We start from the raw sequence: 26,679 nt of genomic DNA on the forward strand, positions 1-26,679 counted from the left end.
TTATATATCACGGTGGATAATAGTGTTATATATCACGGTGGATAATAGTGTTATATATCACGGTGGATAATAGTGTTATATATCACGGTGGATAATAGTGTTATATCACGGTGGATAATAGTGTTATATATCACGGTGGATAATAGTGTTATATATCACGGTGGATAATAGTGTTATATATCACGGTGGATAATAGTGTTATATCACGGTGGATAATGGAAAGCTACAGTATCAGGATAATAGTGTTATATATCACGGTGGATAATGGACAGCTACAGTATCAGGATAATAGTGTTATATATCACGGTGGATAATAGTGTTATATCACGGTGGATAATAGTGTTATATATCACGGTGGATAATGGAAAGCTACAGTATCAGGATAATAGTGTTATATATCACGGTGGATAATGGACAGCTACAGTATCAGGATAATAGTGTTATATATCACGGTGGATAATAGTGTTATATATCACGGTGGATAATAGTGTTATATATCACGGTGGATAATAGTGTTATATATCACGGTGGATAATAGTGTTATATCACGGTGGATAATGGAAAGCTACAGTATCAGGATAATAGTGTTATATCACGGTGGATAATGGACAGCTACAGTATCAGGATAATAGTGTTATATATCACGGTGGATAATAGTGTTATATATCACGGTGGATAATAGTGTTATATATCACGGTGGATAATAGTGTTATATCACGGTGGATAATGGAAAGCTACAGTATCAGGATAATAGTGTTATATATCACGGTGGATAATGGACAGCTACAGTATCAGGATAATAGTGTTATATATCACGGTGGATAATAGTGTTATATCACGGTGGATAATAGTGTTATATATCACGGTGGATAATGGAAAGCTACAGTATCAGGATAATAGTGTTATATCACGGTGGATAATAGTGTTATATATCACGGTGGATAATAGTGTTATATCACGGTGGATAATGGAAAGCTACAGTATCAGGATAATAGTGTTATATATCACGGTGGATAATGGACAGCTACAGTATCAGGATAATAGTGTTATATATCACGGTGGATAATAGTGTTATATCACGGTGGATAATAGTGTTATATATCACGGTGGATAATAGTGTTATATCACGGTGGATAATAGTGTTATATATCACGGTGGATAATGGAAAGCTACAGTATCAGGATAATAGTGTTATATATCACGGTGGATAATGGAAAGCTACAGTATCAGGATAATAGTGTTATATATCACGGTGGATAATAGTGTTATATCACGGTGGATAATAGTGTTATATATCACGGTGGATAATGGAAAGCTACAGTATCAGGATAATAGTGTTATATATCACGGTGGATAATGGACAGCTACAGTATCAGGATAATAGTGTTATATATCACGGTGGATAATAGTGTTATATCACGGTGGATAATAGTGTTATATATCACGGTGGATAATAGTGTTATATATCACGGTGGATAATAGTGTTATATATCACGGTGGATAATAGTGTTATATCACGGTGGATAATGGAAAGCTACAGTATCAGGATAATAGTGTTATATCACGGTGGATAATGGAAAGCTACAGTATCAGGATAATAGTGTTATATATCACGGTGGATAATAGTGTTATATCACGGTGGATAATGGAAAGCTACAGTATCAGGATAATAGTGTTATATATCACGGTGGATAATGGCACATTTATGAAGGACAAAAGAAAATCAGTGTGTTTCAAAATGTTGTATAGTTTCTGAATGAACATTGAAGTGCTCAATTACACTATAACAAAGGATATCTAATTAAGAATGCAAATACATTTGTTAAGACATACACACCAAATGTTTCTTCCGCTAACCCTAAGTAGAGGAAAAGCATTGTCGCCAAAGGAGGGTGGTGTAATCGTTCAGCTGTAAATAAAATGCTACATCAGCTCTTATTGAAACCCATAATGACTTTACTTCATATGATCCAGGTCCTCAAATAACATTACACCCAACCCCCACTTTACTATCCCCATGTCTTAATGAATACTTCTGAAACACTTAGGCCTGCTTGATTGAAGCCTTGATTGTTATTAATTAACAATTAAACATATCATTTACTTGTAAACACTTGACAAGCAACAAAATGGGTAGTTTTTCCTAAATTAATTATTTGATCGAAAGTTAATTAGGGGGTTTAATCATTACCAGACATTTATAATGACAAACCTCATTAACCAATTACATTTTTGTTGTGACAGTTCTCTCCAATGTTAATAGATATGAATCATTTATTTAATTTCAGAGCGATATGCAAATAAGTTGACAGTTGCTAATGCAAAAGTGTTGTAGGGTGATGTTGTAGAGTCTGGAGCCAATAGGAAGGCTCAGTCATATCTGATAAAGAGCCCACATGTAAAACTAACTTCATATTAATGTAGAGGACTCTATCTCGAATTATGCAAATTAGAATACATCGTAGTACCTTTTGGTCTGGAATGTATTCTACTGTGTCATTTCATGTATTGCTTTGTAAAGGGCATCCATATATACATCATATCCCTTGGTAAATGCAACTAATCAATATTAGAGTGAATACGAAAATCTCTGCTACCAATGTACAACATATTATAATTGAAAATGGCATGGCTCATGTACAACAAAGCAATAAAATGGGACCACAATATTGTTAATGTTACAAAGGTTTATTTATTATTTGAATGGCACCACCTGCAATTTGGCAATGAGTTCCCCTCATTAAGTTTACAAAACATCTGTAAAGATTAAAGTGCACAGGATTGGCTTGTTCAGGCTGTAGATCTTTTAAAGAAAGGTTCATGCTACCAGCACTCCAATCTAAAACATCAATCCTCTATCACTGCTCATAATCAGATTCACATACTTTTCCTATACTGTACCTCTTGGGATCCTTTAGGGCCATTCACTACCTATCCTCATACTTTTAATTCCTCCATTTCTTCAATTGCCTGTTCTTGTATCTGGCTAGAAAATGTCAGGCTTGATATGGTTACTGTTCCTCTACTTCAATACAAACCTCTTTATCTCTGTTATAGAAAGACAAAAGTATAGTAAGAAATGGTCTGTTTATTTGGCACAGACAGTTTGTCCAGAGAAAGCACCCTGTGGCTTGGTTGTTAGAGCAGAGAGAACTGCACAGTTACAGTAGCTAATACAAATAAAAAAGAAAGCCTCCCACCCAACTTAGAGAAATCTCATGTCAAATCTGTCTTGTAGTTAACATAGGAACACTTGAATAGGCGCGTTCTGTAAAGGCTTGAATATGGCCCATTGCTGGTTTTATTTCAAACTGTTTTGTTTCACATTTGGGGCCCCATTTAAAGTGGGATTTCCTGATGCTGCTTCTTTCTAGGCCCACACGTGTCTCCTCTGTCCTCATTGGGTCATTGTTGTGCAAATGGGGAATTATTCAAAGTCACCCCAAGATTGAGGTCGAGGAGGGCTGTGTCTGTCTGTCTGTCTCTGTCTGGAGCCCCACAGAGAAGGGAAGACTAACATGAGAGCGGTAGCCTAGTCCCAGATCTGTTTGTGCTGTCTTGCTAACAGATGGTCTTTGTAACGCCAGGTTTGGTCTTGGACCAGGCTCTGACTTTGTTTGAAGCATGAGGATTTGGAGAAGCCAGGTCAGTCAGTTCTGTCTTGAGCTGTATGCTCTGTCCTCTGGGATGGGCTATTGCCCTTTTCACACTGTTGTGCCGACCCGAGCCAACCAGTGCTGGCTCTGACATATTCTTTTCACATGTCCTTTCCAGCACGGTTCAAACAACTATGGTGGATGCATAACCAGGCCAGCACAATGCAGCTCGGTTCGGCTTGGCTCAGCTCAGTAGTGTGAATCAACCCTATGTATCAGGCAGACGGCCCAGTGGACCATCAGCAGGGCCCAGTAGCCTATACTTCTCCTCCAAAGAGGACTCAGGAGCGCCGCCCTGCAGGTGGATGAGAGGCTTAGTCTGTAGGAGCACAGTGGCTGCGGCTCGGCCCTGTTTCTGGCCCCGACTCTGGTACTGGTTCTCCTCCTGATTCTTCCAGTTGTAGATGTTGATTCTGTGCTCCAGCTCTGGGCTGGCCTTGGCTGAGCCGGCAGGGCTGGGAAGCTTCAGGTTAACTGGGTCAACCAGGCCTTTCTGGGCCAGACAGGAGTCCTCAGACAGGGACGAGAGCAGCTCCTGGACTACCACGCTGGGGTCCCGTGGAAGGGGAGGCTGGGCTGAGGTCAGACCCAGGCCCAGAGGGCTGCAGTAGGGCAGGGGGAAGCAGCGTTGGCCCTGGGTGTTGTGGTGCTCGGTGTTAAAGTCCCTGTCCTGGGTCTGCTTCTGGGACTTGTAGTCCAGATAAGGCCCCCGGGCCTTGGTATGGGCATTGTAGTTCCTAGCCTGGGTGTGGTAGTCCCTGGCCGTGGTGCTGCTGCTGCAGTCCGTAGTAGACGAGCGCAGGGTGTGGCTGCTCAGACTATGGGGGCGGGCCGTCAGACTGCCGCTGGACAGTGATACGCTGGTGGAGGTGTCACTCACAGCACTACTCATTTGCTCCACGCCCAGCAGAGGGTTGTTGTGGGCGGGGTAATGGGTCTTAGGGAGGTGGACGTCGATGGCTGCCGTGGTGATGACACGAGGACCCCCTATGTCTGAAATGACACATCATCCAGTACATCAGACTGGGGAAGATACAGTAGGTATACAGCAGAGTTGCCCCATATACATTACCAGCTATACACTTTACCCAAGATCCACTAAGTCACTCACCACTACTTGGTTCACTGTAGTACTGGCTGATATAGTTGTTCATGTCGTCATGATGGACAACAGGGTCTGGATAACAGATAAAAGAAGCATGATGAGGTTAAAGACCCAATCTGTATGATTTCAATGCACTGTAAACACAGTGCAAAGCAATCCCTAGATGTGGGAACAGTACATTTCACTTATAGGTGGCGAGACATCTGACATCTTATCTATCAATCCAAGTGTACAGGTGCTTTACCGACTTAACCCTGGTTTCCAAATCACACCAGATGGTGTTGTGAGGCTCAAGTACAGTAGTGAATGTGAGATACCAACCAGGCTTTGGTATAGAGTTCTCTTTGTGTCCTCAGCCAGACAGCTAGGGCCTCAGTGGTGAATGGTTCTGCCCTGATCTGCTCTTCAGTGTTCGCTTGATTGGGCCTGAGCTCAGTGTTTGTCCGCTGAGTGGTGCCCAAAGTACCCTGAGTGCCTGGGCCGATCCCCCAGGACCACAGCAGACTCTGATGGGTAATTTCATCTATTTTTCAGCGTAAAATATTAATCCAGGGGAGGGGGGGGGGGGGGGGGGGGCACCCCTGGAGAGGAAGCATTGCACTCACTAAAACACGACCAAGACAATCACTCAGTGATTAATAACACATGAGGATGAGGTCTCAGAGAGAAAGAAAGAATGAGAGAAAAAGAAAGGATGGACAACATGAAAGGCCCTCTCTCTCTAACAGTAAGGCTACCATCCATCTATGAAGTGGAGCTGACGTCATTTAGGTCATTTAGTTTGGTTTAAATCAATATGCATGTGCAATACTTTGTGATGATCTGTAGGTACTGTAGCAGAGCCGTATTCACGCAGCTCTGCTACCTTAAAGGAGAAGTTTTCTTTTTTACAACCAAATCTCTATTTTTGATGTAAATGGCATGTTATAGAAGGGTCCAAACACCTTTTATTCACGTTTTTGATCAACTTACCCCAAACAGCAAATCACTTCCTCATCCTCGTTGTGTAGTATGGGGGCCCCGAAAAAACACTAATACGCAACAAAAGGAATTTTAACGTTGTGGATAAAGTTCATAATGACACAATTTCACATGTACAACATCTAAAGCACTGCATCACTATACTGAGAGCTTTGCCGTTTCTAAAAGGATGTATTTGGGTATTTTGGGGTCCCCATACTACACAAAAAGGATGAGGAAGGGATTTGCTGTTTGGGGTAAGTTTATCAAAAACACGTGAAATCACAAAAAAAGTGTCTGGACCCTTCTATAAAATTCCATTTACATCAAAAAGAGAGATTTGGTTGTAAAAATAAAACTTCTCCTTTAAGTGAGGTATTCACATTGGATTTTGGTACTATGTCCCCTTCCCCCAGCAGTACAACACATAGAGAAGATATGTGAACTTCCAAGAAGTTGATCTGAAAGCAATTACTGTGCTTTTCACCCACAACTCTGTGTGATCAATTTTGTATGTTCCTCAAAATCTACAGCTGCTCTCTTGAGAAGTGACAAAACCACAAATCCCTCGTGACCAGTAGACAAAATGTTTCTAACCTTTTCTACCTCCTTTTGAAACAAGCTTAGTTTTCAACAAGGAAATAGACTTCGCAGTAGAGTGCCTCAATTAGAATGAATGACACTTTGATGGCATCCCTCTGGCCAGACGGCGGAGAGAGAGAGGGGGGAGAGAGAGACGTGAGGAGTCCTAACCCAGTCCACGGTCTGTCCTTGCAGGCCTGCCTGAAGCCTAAGTGCTCCTCCTGTCCCAATACTCCTTCCATGTTCTGGGGAAAAAAACACGCTTGTTCCTAAGAGCCAGATTTCCCACATTCCCCTGGGGGTGGTGGTGTGGCGTCTCCTGGTGCGCTATTGTGGTTTCCAGGTGAATAGGAACAGATGTAAACAGACCTCAGACCTCAGAACATGGCCCAATGCACAGAGCACTCTACCTCAAACAGCCTGGCTGAGGTGGGGTGGGTGAGTGTGTGTGTGTGTGTGCATGTCTGTATGTTTGTGTGTGTGTGAGTGTGTGTGTGCATGACTGCATGTGTGCCTGTGTGTGTGTGTGACGTGACGTTAGGAGAACATGCTTGTTGTCCCCAGGTTTCAGCACATCCTAAAAGCTTTTCTGCCCTCTTATTGATACTGTACTGCCTGTGGTCAGAGGTGTGGTGTGTGTGTGTTGTGTGTGTGTGTGTGTGTGCGTGCCTTGCCTGCGGTCAGAGGGGTGTTGTGAGTTAACGTCAGTGTTTTAAGAGGCTAGGGCCTGGAGACTAGCTCAGGGCTACTGCTGATAGATCAGTTTGACACTGCTCTGACACCCCATTCACCTGATGTTACATTGGATGGAACTTTTTGTCCCACATAATTATGTACATACTTTATGTACAAACCTCTCTCCTGGTTCTGTCAGGATGCCTTTTCAACCAAACAGACGAATGTAGAACTTTATTAAAATGAGTCACAGGCCTCCCGAGTGGCGCAGTGTGGTGCAGTGGTCTAAGGCAGTGCTAGCTCCTGGTTCGAGTCCAGGCTCTGTCGCAGCCGGCCGCAACCGGGAGACCCATGGTGCAGCGCACAATTGGCCCAGCATCGTCCGGGTTAGGGGAGGGTTTGGCCGGCAGGGATGTGCTTGTCCCATCGCGCACTAGCGAGCCAGGTATACGGTGTTTCCTCTGACACATTGGTGCAGCTTGCTTCCAGGTTAAGCGGGCATTGTGTCAAGAAGCAGTGCGGCTTGGCTGGGTCGTGTATCGGAGGACGCACGGCTCTTGACCTTCGCCTCTCCCAAGTCCATACAGGAGTTGCAGCGATGAGACAAGACGGTAACAACCAATTGGATACCACGAAATTGGGGAGAAAAAGGGGTTAAAATAATAAAATGAGTCAAGTTCATTCTTTTTGGTCTGTGGTGAAGTAATTCATAATTAGGATTTACAGGTTTGTCTGCCTCTTGGAACAGCAGTATTCATCAGACTCAATATACTTACATGTCCCAGAATATAGCAATATCCATGAAGAATATCAAAGAGCTAGTATCTATTTTATCTCATGGTCTGAGGATTATGGTATGGAGTATTACATATACCGTTATAGTTAGGGACAGAATTTGGGATAAACTCTGGGCCCTAGTTTCCCTGGATGTGATATACAGTGGGGCAAAAAAGTATTTAGTCAGCCACCAATTGTGCAAGTTCTCCCACTTAAAAAGATGAGAGAGGCCTGTAATTTTCATCATAGGTACACTTCAACTATGACAGACAAAATGAGAAAAAAAATTCCAGAAAATCACATTGTAGGATTTTTAATGAATTTATTTGCAAATTATGGTGGAAAATAAGTATTTGGTCAATAACAAAAGTTTATCTCAATACTTTGTTATATACCCTTTGTTGGCAATGACAGAGGTCAAACGTTTTCTGTAAGTCTTCACAAGGTTTTCACACACTGTTGCTGGTATTTTGGCCCATTCCTCCATGCAGATCTCCTCTGGAGCAGTGATGTTTTACATTTTTACATTTACATTTTAGTCATTTAGCAGACGCTCTTATCCAGAGCGACTTACAGTAGAGTGCATACATTTTATTACATTTTTACATACTGAGACAAGGATATCCCTACCGGCCAAACCCTCCCTAACCCGGACGACGCTATGCCAATTGTGCGTCGCCCCACGGACCTCCCGGTTGCGGCCGGCTGCGACAGAGCCTGGGCGCGAACCCAGCCCAGCCTGGGCGCGAGCCCAGAGACTCTGGTGGCGCAGCTAGCACTGCGATGCAGTGCCCTAGACCACTGCGCCACCCGGGAGGCAGTTTTGGGGCTGTTGCTGGGCAACACAGACTTTCAACTCCCTCCAAAGATTTTCTATGGGGTTGAGATCTGGAGACTGGCTAGGCCACTCCAGGACCTTGAAATGCTTCTTACGAAGCCACTCCTTCGTTGCCCGGGCGGTGTGTTTGGGATCATTGTCATGCTGAAAGACCCAGCCACGTTTCATCTTCAATGCCCTTGCTGATGGAAGGAGGTTTTCAATCAAAATCTCACGATACATGGCCCCATTCATTCTTTCCTTTACACGGATCAGTCGTCCTGGTCCCTTTGCAGAAAAACAGCCCCAAAGCATGATGTTTCCACCCCCATGCTTCACAGTAGGTATGGTGTTCTTTGGATGCAACTCAGCATTCTTTGTCCTCCAAACACGACGAGTTGAGTTTTTACCAAAAAAAAACATATTTTACCATATTTTGGTTTCATCTGACCATATGACATTCTCCCAATCTTCTTCTGGATCATCCAAATGCTCTCTAGCAAACTTCAGACGGGCCTGGACATGTACTGGCTTAAGCAGGGGGACACGTCTGGCACTGCAGGATATGAGTCCCTGGCGGCGTAGTGTGTTACTGATGGTAGGCTTTGTTACTTTGGTCCCAGCTCTCTGCAGGTCATTCACTAGGTCCCCCCGTGTGGTTCTGGGATTTTTGCTCACCGTTCTTGTGATCATTTTGACCCCACAGGGTGAGATCTTGCGTGAAGCCCCAGACCGAGGGAGATTATCAGTGGTCTTGTATGTCTTCCATTTCCTAATAATTGCTCCCACAGTTGATTTCTTCAAACCAAGCTGCTTACCTATTGCAGATTCAGTCTTCCCAGCCTGGTGCAGGTCTACAATTTTGTTTCTGGTGTCCTTTGACAGCTCTTTGGTCTTGGCCATAGTGGAGTTTGGAGTGTGACTGTTTGAGGTTGTGGACAGGTGTCTTTTATACTGATAACAAGTTCAAACAGGTACCATTAATACAGGTAACGAGTGGAGGACAGAGGAGCCTCTTAAAGAAGAAGTTACATGTCTGTGAGAGCCAGAAATCTTGCTTGTTTGTAGGTGACCAAATACTTATTTTCCATCATAATTTGCAAATAAATTCATAAAAAATCCTACAATGTGATTTTCTGGATTTTTTTTTCTTATTTTGTCTGTCATAGTTGAAGTGTACCTATGATGAAAATTACAGGCCTCTCTCATCTTTTTAAGTGGGAGAACTTGCACAATTGGTGGCTGACTAAATACTTTTTTGCCCCACTGTTCACTACATGACCAAAAGGGGTGTCCACATACTTTTGTATATATAGTGTAGCTTATAGGTACAGTATAGGCGAGTGTACCTGCTGGGGTCTCCCTGAGGACTCCATGTCCCTCATCGTCAGACTCCCCAGGGCCCTGGCCCTCCACCACCTGGTAGCTGCTCCTCTGTTTGCCCCACACATGGTGGATCTGCATAGCAGCCTCCTGCTCCGCAGCCAGGTCCAAGTCCTGCTGGGCCAGGTGGGCCCGGAGCTGTCTGATCTCAAACTGAGGGAGAGGGGGAGACAGAGAGAGAGAGCGACAGAGAGAGAGAGAGAGTTGGTCTGGAAAAGGCGAACACACATGTATTCTTCTAGCTGAAATCTTGGTGTATTGATGTAACAACATGTCAGTGTTAACTAACCTTTTAGTCCCAGACAGGCCCTTTTAGCATGATCCCAGGCATTCTGCAGCTAAGTGGTTCTATTACTAGCTATAGGATCAATGCTTTCACTGGGGTTTCCTCTGGCCTGATGGCTCATATTGACAAACAGACAGTCAGATTACACATGAACTGTTTGTTTCTAGCATTACACTGAGGATCCCATCATTACTGGACTGTTTTGTACAACAACATGTTTCCATTGATGTACAGTTATGGCTTCTCCCTGTATTGATCTTGGGACCTTGAGTCTTTGAAAGAAATGTAGTCCTTTAGTTCAACTGACTAGAGGAGTGCAGTCATTAATCAATCAATCAAATGTATTTATAAAGCCCTTTTTAAATCAGCAGATGTCACAAAGTGCTTATACAGAAACCCAGCTTAAAACCTAACAGCAAGCAATGCAGATGTAGAAGCACAGTGGCTAGGGAAAACTCCCTAGAAAGGCAGGAACCTAGGAAGAAACCTAGAGGAACCAGGCTCTGAGGGGGGGGCAGTCCTCTTCTGGCTGTGCCGAGTTGAGATTATAACAGTACATGGCCATTAAGGCCAGATCGTTCTTCAAGATGTTCAAGTGTTCATAGGTGACCAGTGACAGTGATAAAAATAACAACATGGAAAATATGTGTTGTTTACATCTATATGGGAAACATCTTTCCAAATATATTTTACTGTATTATGTTGCGTGCTTATGAGTATTGTGGGTTCATAATATCACAAAATCAACTTTTCTTGTGCCTGTTTATTACGGATTTGCAAATCATTGAATATTGTAAAACAATTTGAAGAAACATCGTCTCTGATGTCTGTTGAAAATGCGTTGGCTACACATTGAACTCTTCTGTGACGTGTTACTGCCCCCCTGTGGTAGCAATTGAAATTGCAGCCTCTGGAAATCTGAAACAGCCTCAAACACAACCCTAACCCAAGCGTCATGTCCACATCCTGCTTCAACTTTAACCCTAACCCTAGCCTCAACCACAACCCTAACTCTAGCTTCATGTTTACCTCCCGGTTCAACCTTAACCCTAACCCTCAACCCTAACCCTAGCGTCATGTCCACATCCTGGTTCAACACTAACCCTAGGCTCAACCACAACCCTAACTCTAGCTTCATGTTTACCTCCCGGTTCAACCTTAACCCTAACCCTCAACCCTAACCCTAGCGTCATGTCCACATCCTGGTTCAACACTAACCCTAGGCTCAACCACAACCCTAACTCTAGCTTCATGTTTACCTCCCGGTTCAACCTTAACCCTAACCCTCAACCCTAACCCTAGCGTCATGTCCACATCCTGGTTCAACACTAACCCTAGGCTCAACAACAACCCTAACCCTACCTTCAGGTCCACATCCTGGTTCAACACTAACCCTAGGCTCAACAACAACCCTAACCCTACCTTCAGGTCCACATCCTGGTTCAACACTAACCCTAGGCTCAACAACAACCCTAACCCTAGGCTCAACCACAACCCTAACTCTAGCTTCATGTTTACCTCCCGGTTCAACCTTAACCCTAACCCTCAACCCTAACCCTAGCGTCATGTCCACATCCTGGTTCAACACTAACCCTAGGCTCAACAACAACCCTAACCCTACCTTCAGGTCCACATCCTGGTTCAACCCTAACCCTAGGCTCAACAACAACCCTAACCCTACCTTCAGGTCCACATCCTGGTTCAACACTAACCCTAGGCTCAACAACAACCCTAACCCTACCTTCAGGTCCACATCCTGGTTCAACACTAACCCTAGGCTCAACAACAACCCTAACCCTACCTTCAGGTCCACATCCTGGTTCAACACTAACCCTAGGCTCAACAACAACCCTAACCCTACCTTCAGGTCCACATCCTGGTTCAACACTAACCCTAGGCTCAACAATAACCCTAACCCTACCTTCAGGTCCACATCCTGGTTCAACACTAACCCTAGGCTCAACAACAACCCTAACCCTACCTTCAGGTCCACATCCTGGTTCAACACTAACCCTAGGCTCAACAACAACCCTAACCCTACCTTCAGGTCCACATCCTGGTTCAACCCTAACCCTAGGCTCAACAATAACCCTAACCCTACCTTCAGGTCCACATCCTGGTTCAACCCTAACCCTAGGCTCAACAATAACCCTAACCCTACCTTCAGGTCCACATCCCAGTTCAAACCTAACCCTAACCTCAACCTTAACCCTAACTATTATCATAGCATCATGTCCACATGCCAGCTCAACCGTTAACCACAGCCCTAACCCTAATCCTACCTTCATGTCCAAATATCTATTTCTGCTCATTGGACCCTATGATCACTCGGCTACACAGCTGATGCCTGCTGGACTGTTCATTAACACTGTACTTCATTTTGTTTATCTGTCGGCCCCAGCCTCGAACTCAGGCCCTGTGTGTAGCTAACTGACCCTCTCTGCCCGTCCATCGCCATTTACCTGTTGTTGTTGTCTTAGCTGTTTACCCGTTGTTGTCTCACCTGTTGTTGTCTTAGCTCTCCCAATCAACACCTGTGATTGCTTTATGCCTTTCTCTAATGTCAATATGCCTTGTATACTGTTGTTTAGGGCAGCTCTCATTGTTTTATTTTACTGCGGAGCCCCTAGTCCTGCTCAACATGCCTCAGATAGCCCCCTTGTCCCACCCCCCACACATGCGGAGACCACAGCTAGCTTAACTGGCGCCTCCAGAGATGCAACCTCTCTCATCGTCACTCAATGCCTAGGTTTACCCCCACTGTACCTGCACCCTACCATACCCTTGTCTGTACACTATGTCCTGAATCTATCCTACCACGCCCAGTAATCTGCTCCTTTTATTCTCTGTTCCCAAAGCACTAGACGACCAGTTCTTATAGCCTTTAGCCGTACCCTCATCCTACTCCTCCTCTGTTCCTCTGGTGATGTAGAGGTTAACCCAGGCCCTGCAGCCCCCAGCATCACTCCCATTCCCCAGGCGCTCTCATTTGTTGACTTCTGCAACCGTAAAAGCCTTGGGTTCATGCACGTTAACATCAGAAGCCTCCTCCCTAAGTTTGCTTTATTCACTGCTTTAGCACACTCCGCCAACCCTGATGTCCTAGCCGTGTCTGAATCCTGGCTTAGGAAGGCCACCAAAAATTCTGAAATTAGAGATAGCCTGCAGAGTTTTGTCATACTATCCAGGTCTATGCACAAACAGTTCGAGCTCCTACTTTTAAAGATCCATCTCTCCAGGAATAAGTCTTTCACTGTTGCAGCTTGTTATAGACCCCCCTCAGCTCCCAGCTGTGCCCTGGACACCATATGAGGATTGATTGCCCCCCATCTATCGTCAGAGTTCATACTGCTAGGTGACCTAAATTGGGATATGCATAACACCCCGGCTGTCCTACAATCTAAGCTAGATGCCCTCAATCTCACACAAATTATCAAGGAACCTACCAGGTACAACCCCAAATCCGTAAACATGGGCACCCTCATAGATATCATCCTGACCAACTTGCCCTCTAAATACACCTCTGCTGTCTTCAACCAGGATCTCAGCGATCACTGCCTCATTGCCTGCGTCCGTTATGGGTCCGCGGTCAAACTACCACCCCCGGGTATCCTGGAAGGATATTGACCTCATCCCGTCAGTAGAGGATGCCTGGTTGTTCTTTAAAAGTGCTTTCCTCACCATCTTAAATAAGCATGCCCCTTTCAAAAAAATTGAATAGCAGATATAGCCCTTGGTTCACTCCAGACTTGACTGCCCTTGACCAGCACAAAAACACCCTGTGGCGTACTGCACTAGCCTCGAATAGTCCCCGCGATATGCAACTTTTCAAGGAAGCCAGGAACCAATACACACAGTCAGTTAGGAAAGCAAAGGCTAGCTTTTTCAAACAGAAATTTGCATCCTGCAGCACTAATTCCCAAAAGTTTTGGGACACTGTAAAGTCCATGGAGAATAAGAGTACCTCCTCCAAGCTGCCCACTGCACTGAGACTAGGAAACACTGTCACCACTGATAAATCCATGATAATCGAGAATTTCAATGCGGCTAGCCTCCACGGCTAGCCATGCTTTACACCTGGCTACCCCAGCCCCGGCCAACAGCTCTGCACCCCCTGCAGCAACTGGTCCAAGCCCCCCCCCCGCTTCTCCTTCACACAAATCCAGACAGCTGATGTTCTGAAAGAGCTGCAAAATCTGGATCCCTACAAATCAGCTGGGCTTGACAATCTGGCCCCTCTCTTCCTAAAATTATCCACCGCCATTGTTGCACCCCTATTACTAGTCTGTTCAACCTCTCTTTCGTATCGTCTGAGATTCTTAAGGATTGGAAAGCGGCCGCGGTCATCCCCCTCTTCAAAGGGGGAGACACTCTAGACCCAAACTGTTACAGACCTGTATCCATCCTGCCCTGCCTTTCTAAAGTCTTCGAAAGCCAAGTGAACAAACAGATCACCGACCATTTCGAATCCCACCGTACCTTCTCCGCTATGCAATCTGGTTTCCGAGCTGGTCACGGGTGCACCTCAGCCACGCTCAAGGTCCTAAACGATATAACCGCCATCGATAAAAGACTGTACTGTGCAGCCGTCTTTATCGACCTGGCCAAGGCTTTCGACTCTGTCAATCACCGTATTCTTATCGGCAGACTCAACAGCCTTGGTTTCTCTAATGACTGCCTCGCCTGGTTCACTAACTACTTCGCAGATAGAGTTCTGTGTGTCAAATCGGATGGCCTGTTGTCCGGACCTCTGGCAGTCTCTATGGGGGTGCCACAGGGTTCAATTCTTGGGCTGACTTTTTTCTCTGTATATATCATTGATGTCTCTCTTGCTGCGGGTGATTCTTTGATCCACCTCTACGCAGATGACACCATTCTGTATACATCTGGCCCTTCTTTGGACACTGTGTTAACAAACCTCCAAATGAGCTTCAACACCATACAACACTCCTTCCATGGCCTTCAAATGCTCTTAAATATTAGTAAAATGAAATGCATGCTCTTCAACCGATCGCTGCCCGCACCCACCCGCCCGAATAGAATCACTACTTTGGACAGTTCTGATATGTGGACAACTATAAATACCTAGGTATCTGGCTAGACTGTAAACTCTCCTTCCAGACTCACATTAAGCATCTCCAATCCAAAGTTAAATCTAGAATTGGCTTCCTATTTCACAACAAAGCCTCCTTCACTCATGCTGCCAAACATACCCTCGTAAAACTGACTATTCTACCGATCCTTGACTTTGGCGATGTCATTTACAAAATAGCCTCCAACACTCTACTCAGCAAATTGGATGCAGTCTATCACAGTGCCATCCATTTTGTCACCAAATCCCCTTATACTACCCACCATTGCGACCTGTATGCTCTCGTTGGTTGGTCCTCGCTACATATTCGTCGCCAAACCCACTGGCTCCAGGTCATCTATAAGTCTTTGCTGGGTAAAGCTCCGCATTATCTCAGCTCACTGGTCACCATAGCAACACCCACCCGTAGTACACGCTCCAACAGGTATATTTCACAGGTCATCCCCAAAGCCAACACCTCCTTTGGCCGCCTTTCCTTCCAGTTCTCTGCTGCCAATGACTGGAACGAATTGCAAAAATCACTGAAGTTGGAGACTTATATCTCCCTCACTAACTTCAAGCGTCAGCTGTCAGAGCAGCTTACCGATCGCTGCAGCTGTACACAGCCCATCTGCAAATAGCCCATCCAACCAACTACCTACTTCATCCCCATATTACATACACTCCACAAATTTCTTGTTAACAAACTATAATTTTGGCAAGTCGGTTAGGACATCTACTTTGTGCATGACACAAGTAATTTTCCCAACAATTGTTCACAGACAGATTATTTCACTTATAATTCACTGTATCACAATTCCAGTGGGTCAGAAGTTTACATACACTAAGTTGACTGTGCCTTTAAACAGATGTCATGGCTTTAGAAGCTTCTGATAGGCTAATTTACATCATTTGAGTCAATTGGAGGTGTACCTGTGGATGTATTTCAAGGCCTACCTTCAAACTCAGTGCCTCTTTGCTTGACATCATGGGAAAATCAAAAGAAATCAGCCAAGACCTCAGAAAACACTGTAGACCTCCACAAGTCTGGTTCATCCTTGGGAGCAATTTCCAAACACCTGAAGGTACCACGTTCATCCGTACAAACAATAAGTTAAACACCATGGGACCATGCAGCAGTCATACCGCTCAGGAAGGAGACGCGTTCTGTCTAGAGATGAACATACTTTGGTGCGAAAAGTGCAAATCAATCCCAGAACAACAGCAAAGGACCTTGTGAAGATGCTGGAGGAAACAGGTACAAAAGTATCTATATCCACAGTAAAATGAGTCCTATATCGACATAACCCGAAAGACCTCTCAGCAAGGAAGAAGCCACTGCTCCAAAACCGCCATAAAAAAACCAGACTACGGTTTGCAACTGCACATGGGGACAAAGATCCTACTTTTTGGAGAAATGTCCTCTGGTCTGATGAAACAAAAATAGAACTGTTTGGCTATAATGACCATCATTATGTTTGGAGTAAAAAGGAGGAAGCTTGCAAGCTGAAGAACACCATCCCAACCGTGAAGCACGGGGGTGGCAGCATCATGTTGCGGGGGTGCTTTGCTGCAGGAGGGACTGGTGCACTTCACAAAATAGATGGCATCATGAGGTAGGAAAATTATGTGGATATATTGAAGCAACATCTCAAGACATCAGTCAGGAAGTTAAAGCTTGGTCGTAAATGGGTCTTCCAAATGGACAATGACCCCAAGGATACTTCCAAAGTTGTGGCAAAATGGCTAAAGGACAACAAAGTCAAGGTATTGGAGAGGCCATCACAAAGCCCTGACCTCAATCCTATAGATCATTTGTGGGCAGAACTGAAAAGGCGTGTGTGAGCAAGGAAGACTACAAACCTGACTCAGTTACACCAGCTCTGTCAGGAGGAATGGGCCAAAATTCACCCAATTTATTGTGGGAAGTTTGTGGAAGGCTACCCGAAACATTTGACCCAAGTTAAACAATTTAAAGGAAATTCTACCAAATACTAATTGAGTGTATGTAAACTTAGAAGTTTCTTTCTCTCAGAAGTTTCTCTCTCTCTACTATTAGTCTGACATTTCACATTCTTAAAATAAAGTGGTGATCCTAACTGACCTAAGAGAATTGTGAAAAACTGAGTTTAAATGTATTTGGCTAAGGTGTATGTTAACTTCTGACTTCAACTGTATATCACTCCAGTGTAAATTGCTAAATTGTAATTACTTCGCCACTATTGGCCTATTTATTGCCTTACCTCCTTACTTCATTTGCACACACTGTATACAGATTTTTCTATTGTGTTATTGACTGTAAGTTTGTTTATCCCATGTGTAACTCTGTGTTGTTGTTTTTGTCGCACTGCTTTGCTTTATCTTGGCCAGGTCGCAGTTGTAAATGAGAACTTGTTCTCAACTGGCCTACCTGGTTAAATAAAGGTGAAATAAATGTAATTATTATATATTTTTTTAAATCCTGGTTCAACCTTAGCCCTAGCCTCAACCATAACCTAGCTTCAACCAAAACCATATCCCTAGTCTCAACGCTATCTGTGAGGTGATGGTGCGGGGACTTACTGCCTGTTCCTGGCAGATCTGTGTGAGTCGTTCCAGCTGCTCCTCCCTGACAGCCTTGATCTTCTCACACTGCAGGATCTCCAACTCCATCTCCACCTTCACCTGCAACACATAGGCTGAGAGAGGGAAGAGATAGTTAGAGAGAGAAGAGACAAATAGAGAGAGGGAAGAGAGAGATAGAGAGTGAAGAGACAGACAGAGGGAAGACAGAGAGAAAAGAGAGAGAGAGGGAAGAGACAGAGAAAAAACAGATAGAGAGTGAAGAGACAGACAGAGGGAAGACAGAGAGAAAAGAGAGAGAGAGAGGAAAGAGACATATAGAGAGAGTGAAGAGACATATAGAGAGAGTGAAGAGACATATAGAGAGAGGGAAGAGACATATAGAGAGAGGGAAGAGACAGATAGAGAGAGGGAAGAGACATATAGAGAGAGGGAAGAGACAGATAGAGAGAGGGAAGAGACAGATAGAGAGAGGGAAGAGACAGATAGAGAGAGGGAAGAGACAGATAGAGAGAGGGAAGAGACATATAGAGAGAGGGAAGAGACAGATAGAGAGAGGGAAGAGACAGATAGAGAGAGGGAAGAGACAGATAGAGAGAGGGAAGAAACAGATAGAGAGGGAAGAGACAGATAGAGAGAGGGAAGAGACAGATAGAGAGAGAGAGGGAAGAAACAGAGAGAGAGGGAAGAGACAGATAGCGAGAGAGAGGGAAGAGACAGATAGAGAGAGGGAAGAAACAGAGAGAGAGGGAAGAGACAGATAGAGAGAGGGAAGAGACAGATAGAGAGAGGGAAGAAACAGAGAGAGAGGGAAGAGACATTTTATATGTATTTATTTATAGGGGACAATGCACATTAATCAACATCAATATTACAATAATGCAACATCCATGTAAATGTGCCGGGGTTAGCCAAAATATAATTTTTACCTGTAGTCCCAGGACAGGTAAGGACCTTTACACAGTCACAATACACATACCCACTAAAACAATACAACATACCAATAGATTACATCCAATAATATATGTGACCAGCTCAAATCGGTCTTATGTAGCAACATTTGAAAGTGTTTTTTTACATTGGATAAAAGTAGAGATATCATCATTCCAACAACAATAACTTATTTGTAATAAAAACACTATCATCAACTGTCATCTTACATATGAGGAACCACAGATAACTCATGAGTACAGGTTTGTATAAATTTGAGCCATGTTTTCAAATTAAATGTAAAAGTGCAATAATCAGTGCAGATAGAGAGAGGGAAGAGACAGAGATAGAGGGGAGAGACAGAGATAGAGAAAAGATAGATAGAGAGAGAGACAGAGAGAGGGAAGAGACAGAGAGAGAGGGAAGAGACAGAGATAGAGAGGGAAGAGGCAGAGAGGGAAGAGATAGATAGAGAGAGAGGAGACAGAGAGGGAAGAGACAAAGAGAGAGAGAGAGAAGAGAGGGAAGAGATAGAGAGAAGAGATAGAGAGGAGACAGAGAGAGAGAGGGAAGAGACAGAGAGAGACAGGATTAGACCATATCTTCACTCAAAACCAAACACATGCACACACAGCCTGGCCTCAGAGCCATACAAAACATATTATACGTATTCATGAGCACCTCCAATACATGTGATATTTAAACACACAAGACATAGAAGTCCACATGCTCTGGTATTGACTTCAGCTGAGTCATATCCCCTCTTCTGTTCTACACAGTGACCTTAGTGCACAGCTGCTCTCCTGCTACTGCTGACTCTCCTGAGTAGGGCCACATTACTAGGCCATACAGACTGGGAAGCAGCAGAGTGAATAACCAAGCCCTCTACAGCAGAGGAGACCTACTAGTGAACTACTGACAGCAGGCAGTGCCTGCAACCATCTCTCTACAGCAGCTCTGCTCTGTTCTGCTCTCCAATAGCCTATTAATAGAGCTGTTGATGTGAACACGCAGGAAGAGGGAGGGAGACAGCAGAGGGGAGAGGATGAAACAGCGGAACTCAGGGCCGGGGAGAGCAAAGGGGGGAGACAGGCACAGCAGAACTCACACTTAACAAGGGGAAGGGAGCAGAGCAGAGGGGGCAGGCAGGCACAGCCAAATTCACATTCACCAAGGGGAATCTGAAGTGGGGATTATTAGCTACCCAATTTGTGCATGGCTATAATAAGCATGTGCGTGCGTGCGTGCGTGCGTGCGTGCGTGCGTGCGTGCGTGCGTGCGTGCGTGCGTGCGTGCGTGCGTGCGTGCGTGCGTGCGTGCGTGCGTGCGTGCGTGCGTGACTGCTGACAGCTGCTGGCGTGGCAGGACATGCCAAGCAGCAGTGTAATTCGCACCATGGTTGATTCCACAGCACCTCTGTCACAAGAGCCTTTTCCACTTTCACCTCTCCTCTCAGCTCAGGCCAAGTGCAAAGCCCCTGGCCTCCACACCTCTCTCTCTCTGGCTCTCTCTCTCTCTCCCCCTCCCTCCCTCTCTTTCTCTCACCATCTCACTCTCTCCCCCTCCACACCTCTCTCTCTCTCACCATCTCACTCTCTCCCCCTCCCTCCCTCTCTCTCTGCCCTTCTCTCTCTCTGTCTCTCTCTCTCTCTCTCAATCTCTTTCTCTCGGGTCTTCTCTCTCTCCCTGTCTTTCTCTCTCTCTCTCCCACCATTCATCTATCTGATACTTTTTCAGTGAAAGAGGAAAGAATATATTCTATCTTATTACATATTTCTTGGTGTGTAATCGATGTTGCTCTCCACTCCTGCACTTACTGTATAGGTGTGAGTTTGATGTTCTTGCTGAGTGTGGCTGGCTGCCTAACTGCCCAACTCAATCACTCAAACACATGTAAACGAACACGCCTGGAGACAGATACTGTGAAGGAATGTGAAGGACTAAGTTGTTCTCTATAGTGATTGAATTGCTGCAGAATGAATCAGTGCCGTTGGGTGTTTCTTCTGTTGAAGTATAAAAACAAGTTAACATGATTTAGATGTACCACATCATGATCACTGCACCATTTTCTGATATGACTAGTGTTGGATTTTAACTTACTTTCTCAAAATGCTACTATCGTATTTAGCATGCAGAGCTGACAAATTAGTTCACTTCACCTGTATTGGCAAAAATACTAGTACAAACTATATGTACAGTATTTCAGATTCTATGTAGCTCTTACACTGAGGCGGAAACATTAAGGACACCTTCCTAAAATTGAGTTGCCCCCCCCTTTGCCCTCAAAACAGCCTCAATTGGTCAGGGCAATTCCACAGGGATACTGGCCCATGTTTCCCACAGTTGTGTCAAGTTGGCTGGATGTCCCTTGGGTGGTGGACCATTCTTGATACACATGGGAAACTGTTGAGCATGAAAAACCCAGCAGCATTGCAGTTCTTGACACAAACTGGTGCGCCTGGCACCTACTACCATACCTTGTTCAAAGGCACTTAAATCTTTTGTCTCACCCATTCACCCTCTGAATGGTGCAAAAACAATCCATGTCTCGATGTCTCAAGGCTTAAAAATCATTATTTAACCTGTCTCCTCCCCTTAAGGTGGATTTAACAAGTGACATCAATAAGGGATCATAGCTTTCACCTGATTTCACCTGGTCCGCCTGTGTCACAGAAATAGCAGGTGTCCTTAATGTTTTGTACACTCATTGTATGTAGGTCTATGTAGCTCTTATGTAGACTACATGGGTGATGTACTGTATGTACACTGTTTCTGGTCTGGAGATTGGTCGAACAGACACGCAGAGCTGATGGTGAGGTGATGTAAGTATACTGTCTATAGCTAGAGAGACTGAGGTCTGTAGGTTGATCATGCACAGCTCTCACTGAGACTGAGGGTGACCTCCTGTTAGAAATCCATCTGCATTACATTAGCATAACATAGAACAGTCAGTATAGTCATTATCATGGCTTTTCTAAATCTGTTTAAACAGGGCTTAGGATCAATACCAGTTTAAGTGGAGAACGGGTGGCAATTTACTCCGAGGGACGATCAATAATTATATTGTTGTGAATAGTAAATAATGTGTATAATCATGGGGAGAATGGGGTCGTGCTGCCAATCATGTATTGAATAAGCAATAGACTTTATCATCCTTAGGTGAAGTATGATATTTTCGAATTTAGCGCTAAAATTGTAAATCAAAAATATAATAAATGTTTTACATTTTTGTCATTTAGCAGACACTTTTATCCAGAGCAACTTACAAAGTTTATTCATCTGAAGATAGCTAGGTGAGACAACCACGTATCCCAGTCGTAGTCCCTCTCGTAGAAGATCAGTCAGGTGTAATAATTAAGGACTGATAGTTCAAGTTCAAAGTCATCTGTTGGTACAACGTAAGGTTGTTGAATTTTTCAATAATATCTCACTAGAACCAATCCTACCAAACTAACTAACCATCCATCTAAGAGTAATACCAAGAACACTAAGGAAAGCTGTTGACTGAGAGGGACGATGACTATAGCTAGGTCAGGATCACTCTAGTAAGACATCCACCAGCAGGGCTCAGACAGACAGACAGACAGACAGACAGACAGACAGACAGACAGACAGACAGACAGTCAGTCAGACAGACAGACAGGAGGCAGACAGACAGACAGGGGAAGCAGGGACACAAGGGAGCGTCTGGTCTGCTCCACCCTCAGTCTCACCGTCGATGATTCTCTTGACCCTCCAGATGCGCAGGGTGATGATGAGGCTGATGGCGTCCCAGGGACTGCTGGGGCCGTTGGCTACCGTGGAGGCTACCATAGGAGCCAGGGACAACACGATGACTGCCCCGTCAAACACCTGCAGGGAGCAGACACACAGACACACACACAAGCACATGCAGGCATGTGTACACACAAACACACACACACATCACATGCCACACTGTCACAGACTTAGGAGATATTACACACTGTCATTAGGAGATATTACACACAAGAGGTCGACCGATTAATCGGAATGGCCGATTAATTAGGGCCGATTTCAAGTTTTCATAACAATCGGTAATCAGCATTTTTGGACACCGATCATGGCCGATTACACTGCACTCCACGAGGAGACTGCATGGCAGGCTGACTACCTGTTATGCGAGTGCAGCAAGGAGCCACGGTAAGGTTGATGATATTACTAGTTTATCTAGCTTGTCCTGCGTTGCATATAATCGATGCGGTGCCTGTTAATTTATCATTGAATCACAGGCTACTTCGCCAAAAGGGTGATTTAACAAGCGCATTCGTGAAAAAAGCACTGTCGTTGCACCAATGTGTACCTAACCATAAACATCAACGCCTTTCTTAAAATCAATACACAAGTATATATTTTTAAACCTGCATATTTAGTTAATATTGCCTGCTAACATGAATTTCTTTTAACTAGGGAAATTGTGTCACTTCTCTTGCGTTCTGTGCACGCAGAGTCAGGGTATATGCAGCAGTTTGTGCCGCCTGGCTCGTTGCGAACTAATTTGCCAGAATTTTACGTAATTATGACATAACATTGAAGGTTGTGCAATGTAACAGGAATATTTAGATTTATGGATGCCACCCGTTAGATAAAATACGGAACGGTTCCGTATTTCACTGAAAGAATAAACGTTTTGTTTTCGAAATGATAGTTTCCGGATTTGACCATATTAATGACCTAAGGCTCGTATTTCTGTGTGTTATTATATTGTAATTAAGTCTATGATTTGATAGAGCAGTCTGACTGAGCGGTGGTAGGCGGTGGTAGGCAGCAGCAGGCTTGTAAGCATTCATTCAAACAGCACTTTACTGCGTTCGTCAGCAGCTCTTCGCAATGCGTAAAAGCATTGCGCTGTTTATGACTTCAAGCCTATCAACTCCCGAGATTAGGCTGGCAATACTAAAGTACCTATTAGAACATCCAATAGTCAAATGTATGTGAAATACAAATGGTAGAGATAAATAGTCCTATAATAACTACAACCTAAAACTTCTTACCTGGGAATATTGAAGACTCATGTTAAAAGGAACCACCAGCTTTCATATGTTCTTATGTTCTGAGCAAGGAACTTAAACGTTAGCTTTTTTACATGGCACATATTGCACTTTTACTTTCTTCTCCAACACTTTGTTTTTGCATTATTTAAACCATATTGAACATGTTTCATTATTTATTTGAGACAAAATGTATTTTATTGATGTATTATATTAAGTTAAAATAAAAGTGTTCATTGTTCATTCAGTATTGATGTAATTGTCATTATTACAAATATATATATAAAAATTGCCCGATTAATCGGTATCGGCTTTTTTGGTCCTCCAATAATCGGTATCTGTATCGTTGAAAAATCATAATCGGTCAACCTCTATTACACACTATCAGGAGATATTACACGCTGTCATTGGGAGATATTATACACTGTCATTAGGAGATATTACACATTGTCATTAGGAGATATTATACACTGTCATTAGGAGATATTATACACTGTCATTAGGAGATATTACACATTGTCATTAGGAGATATTACACATTGTCATTAGGAGATATTACACATTGTCATTAGGAGATATTACACACTGTCATTAGGAGATATTACACACTGTCATTAGGAGATATTACACACTGTCATTAGGAGATATTACACACTGTCATTAGGAGATATTACACACTGTCATTAGGAGATATTACACGCTGTCATTAGGAGATATTACACACTGTCATTAGGAGATATTACACACTGTCATTAGGAGATATTACACGCTGTCATTAGGAGATATTACACGCTGTCATTAGGAGATATTACACACTGTCATTAGGAGATATTACATTGATGTTTATTATATGAGGAAGATTACAATGCACGCAGACTTTTTGGCAGCATTTAACATTTAACAAGTGTAATGTGAATTGATTTGTGGGAAAAAAATTGTTCAATGATAAAACTCATGATTTCTCGAGGGAAAGTTATTATATTTTCATTATATTATATTTTCATTACTTGCTATGAAGCTTACGCAATTAATCTTACCTCTACTTTGTTCTCAATATAGTCCCAAATCCCAAGGACTACAATCCTGAAGACAGTCTGTGAAAAGAGGGAGAGCGAGAAAGGATGGAAGGGGAGGAAAAAAGACAAATACAACCTCTCCCATGACATGCGAAATATTCTCACTCTCCTCAGGTTTCAACACATCTTCAACACATTCTGAAACGTCATTTGAATATGGACAAAAAAAGACAGGACAAGGTACAGTCTCCATTTTTATACTGTGAATGTAGGCTTTCTTTGACTCAAGCCTTCCTTTTCTACATGGTCACAGAAAGTAACATATACAGTTGAAGTCGGAAGTTTACATACACCTTAGCCAAATACATTTAAACTCAGTTTTTCACAATTCCTGACATTTAATCCTAGTAAAAATTCCCTGTCTTAGGTCAGTTAGGATCACCACTTTATTTTAAGAATGTCAAATGTCAGAATAGTAGAGAAAATGATTTATTTCAGCTTTTATTTCTTTCATCACATTCCCAGTGGGTCAGAAGTTTACATACACTCAATTAGTATTTGGTAGCATTGCCTTTAAATTGTTTAACATGGGTCAAACGTTTCAGGTAGCTTTCCACAAGCTTCCCACAATAAGTTGGGTTAATTTTGGCCCATTCCTCCTGACAGAGCTGGTGTAACTGAGTCAGGTTTGTAGGCCTCCTTGCTCGCACACGCTTTTTCAGTTCTGCCCACAAATGTTCTATGGGATTGAGGTCCGGTCTTTGTGATGGCCACTCCAATACCTTGACTTTGTTGTCCTTAAGCCATTTTACAACAACTCTGGAAGTATGCTTGGGGTCATTGTCCACTTGGAAGACCCATTTGCGACCAAGCTTTAACTTCCTGACTGATGTCTTGAGATGTTGCTTCGATATATCTACATCATTTTCCTTCCTCATGACGCCATCTATTTTGTGAAGTGCACCAGTCCCTCCTGCAGCAAAGCACCCCCACAACATGATGCTTCACGGTTGGGATGGTGTTCTTCTGCTTGCAAGCTTCCCCCTTTTTCCTCCAAACATAACGATGGTCATTATGGCCAAACGGTTATATTTTTGTTTAGACCAGAGGACATTTCTCCAAAAAGTACGATCTTTGTCCCCATGTGCAGTTGAAAACCGTTGTCTGGCTTTTTTATGGCGGCCATTCAGGTTATGTCGATATAGGACTTGTTTTCCGGGCGATATAGATACTTTTGTACCTGTTTTCTCCAGCATCTTCACAAGGTCCTTTCGCACCAAAGTACGTTCATCTCTAGGAGACAGAATGCGTCTCCTTCTTGAGCGGTATGACGGCTGCGTGGTCCCATGGTGTTTATACTTGCGTACTATTGTTTGTACAGATGAACGTGGTACTTTCAGGTGTTTGGAAATTGCTCCCAAGGATGAACCAGACTTGTGGAGGTCTACAATTTTTTTTCTGAGGTCTTGGCTGATTTATTTTTTTGATTTTCCCATGATGTCAAGCAAAGAGGCACTGAGTTTGAAGGTAGGCCTTGAAATACATCCACAGGTACACCTCCAATTGACTCAGATGATGTCAATTAGCCTATCAGAAGCTTCTAAAGCCATGACATCATTTTCTGGAATTTTACAAGCTGTTTAAAGGCACAGTCAACTCAGTGTATGTAAACTCCTGACCCACCGGAATTGTGATACAGTGAATTATAAGTGAAATAATCTGTCTGGAAACAATTGTTGGAAAAATGACTGTGTCATGCACAAAGTAGATGTCCTAACCGACTTGCCAAAACTATAGTTTGTTAACAAGAAATGTGTGGAGTGGTTGAAAAACAAGTTTTAATGACTCCA

The 26,679-nt window shown here is 43.6% G+C and overlaps 1 protein-coding gene across 1 annotated transcript in view; it reads right to left on the reverse strand.

Moving 5' to 3' along the window:
• Positions 1–3,864: 3,864 nt before the first annotated feature.
• The window catches only part of LOC120024783 (transmembrane protein 266-like), a 57,447-nt gene continuing 34,632 nt past the window's right edge, over positions 3,865–26,679 (reverse strand). The window contains exons 5-11 of the mRNA XM_038969066.1: positions 24,851–24,907; positions 22,518–22,656; positions 17,875–17,990; positions 9,922–10,108; positions 4,768–4,833; positions 4,384–4,649; positions 3,865–4,290 (exon numbers count right to left, since the gene is read on the reverse strand). Coding sequence (XP_038824994.1) covers positions 3,865–4,290; positions 4,384–4,649; positions 4,768–4,833; positions 9,922–10,108; positions 17,875–17,990; positions 22,518–22,656; positions 24,851–24,907 — 1,257 coding nt within the window. The remainder of the gene's footprint in view (positions 4,291–4,383; positions 4,650–4,767; positions 4,834–9,921; positions 10,109–17,874; positions 17,991–22,517; positions 22,657–24,850; positions 24,908–26,679) is intronic.

The sequence above is a fragment of the Salvelinus namaycush genome, chromosome 30 (genome assembly GCF_016432855.1).
Source record: "Salvelinus namaycush isolate Seneca chromosome 30, SaNama_1.0, whole genome shotgun sequence".
Lineage (NCBI taxonomy): Eukaryota > Metazoa > Chordata > Actinopteri > Salmoniformes > Salmonidae > Salvelinus > Salvelinus namaycush.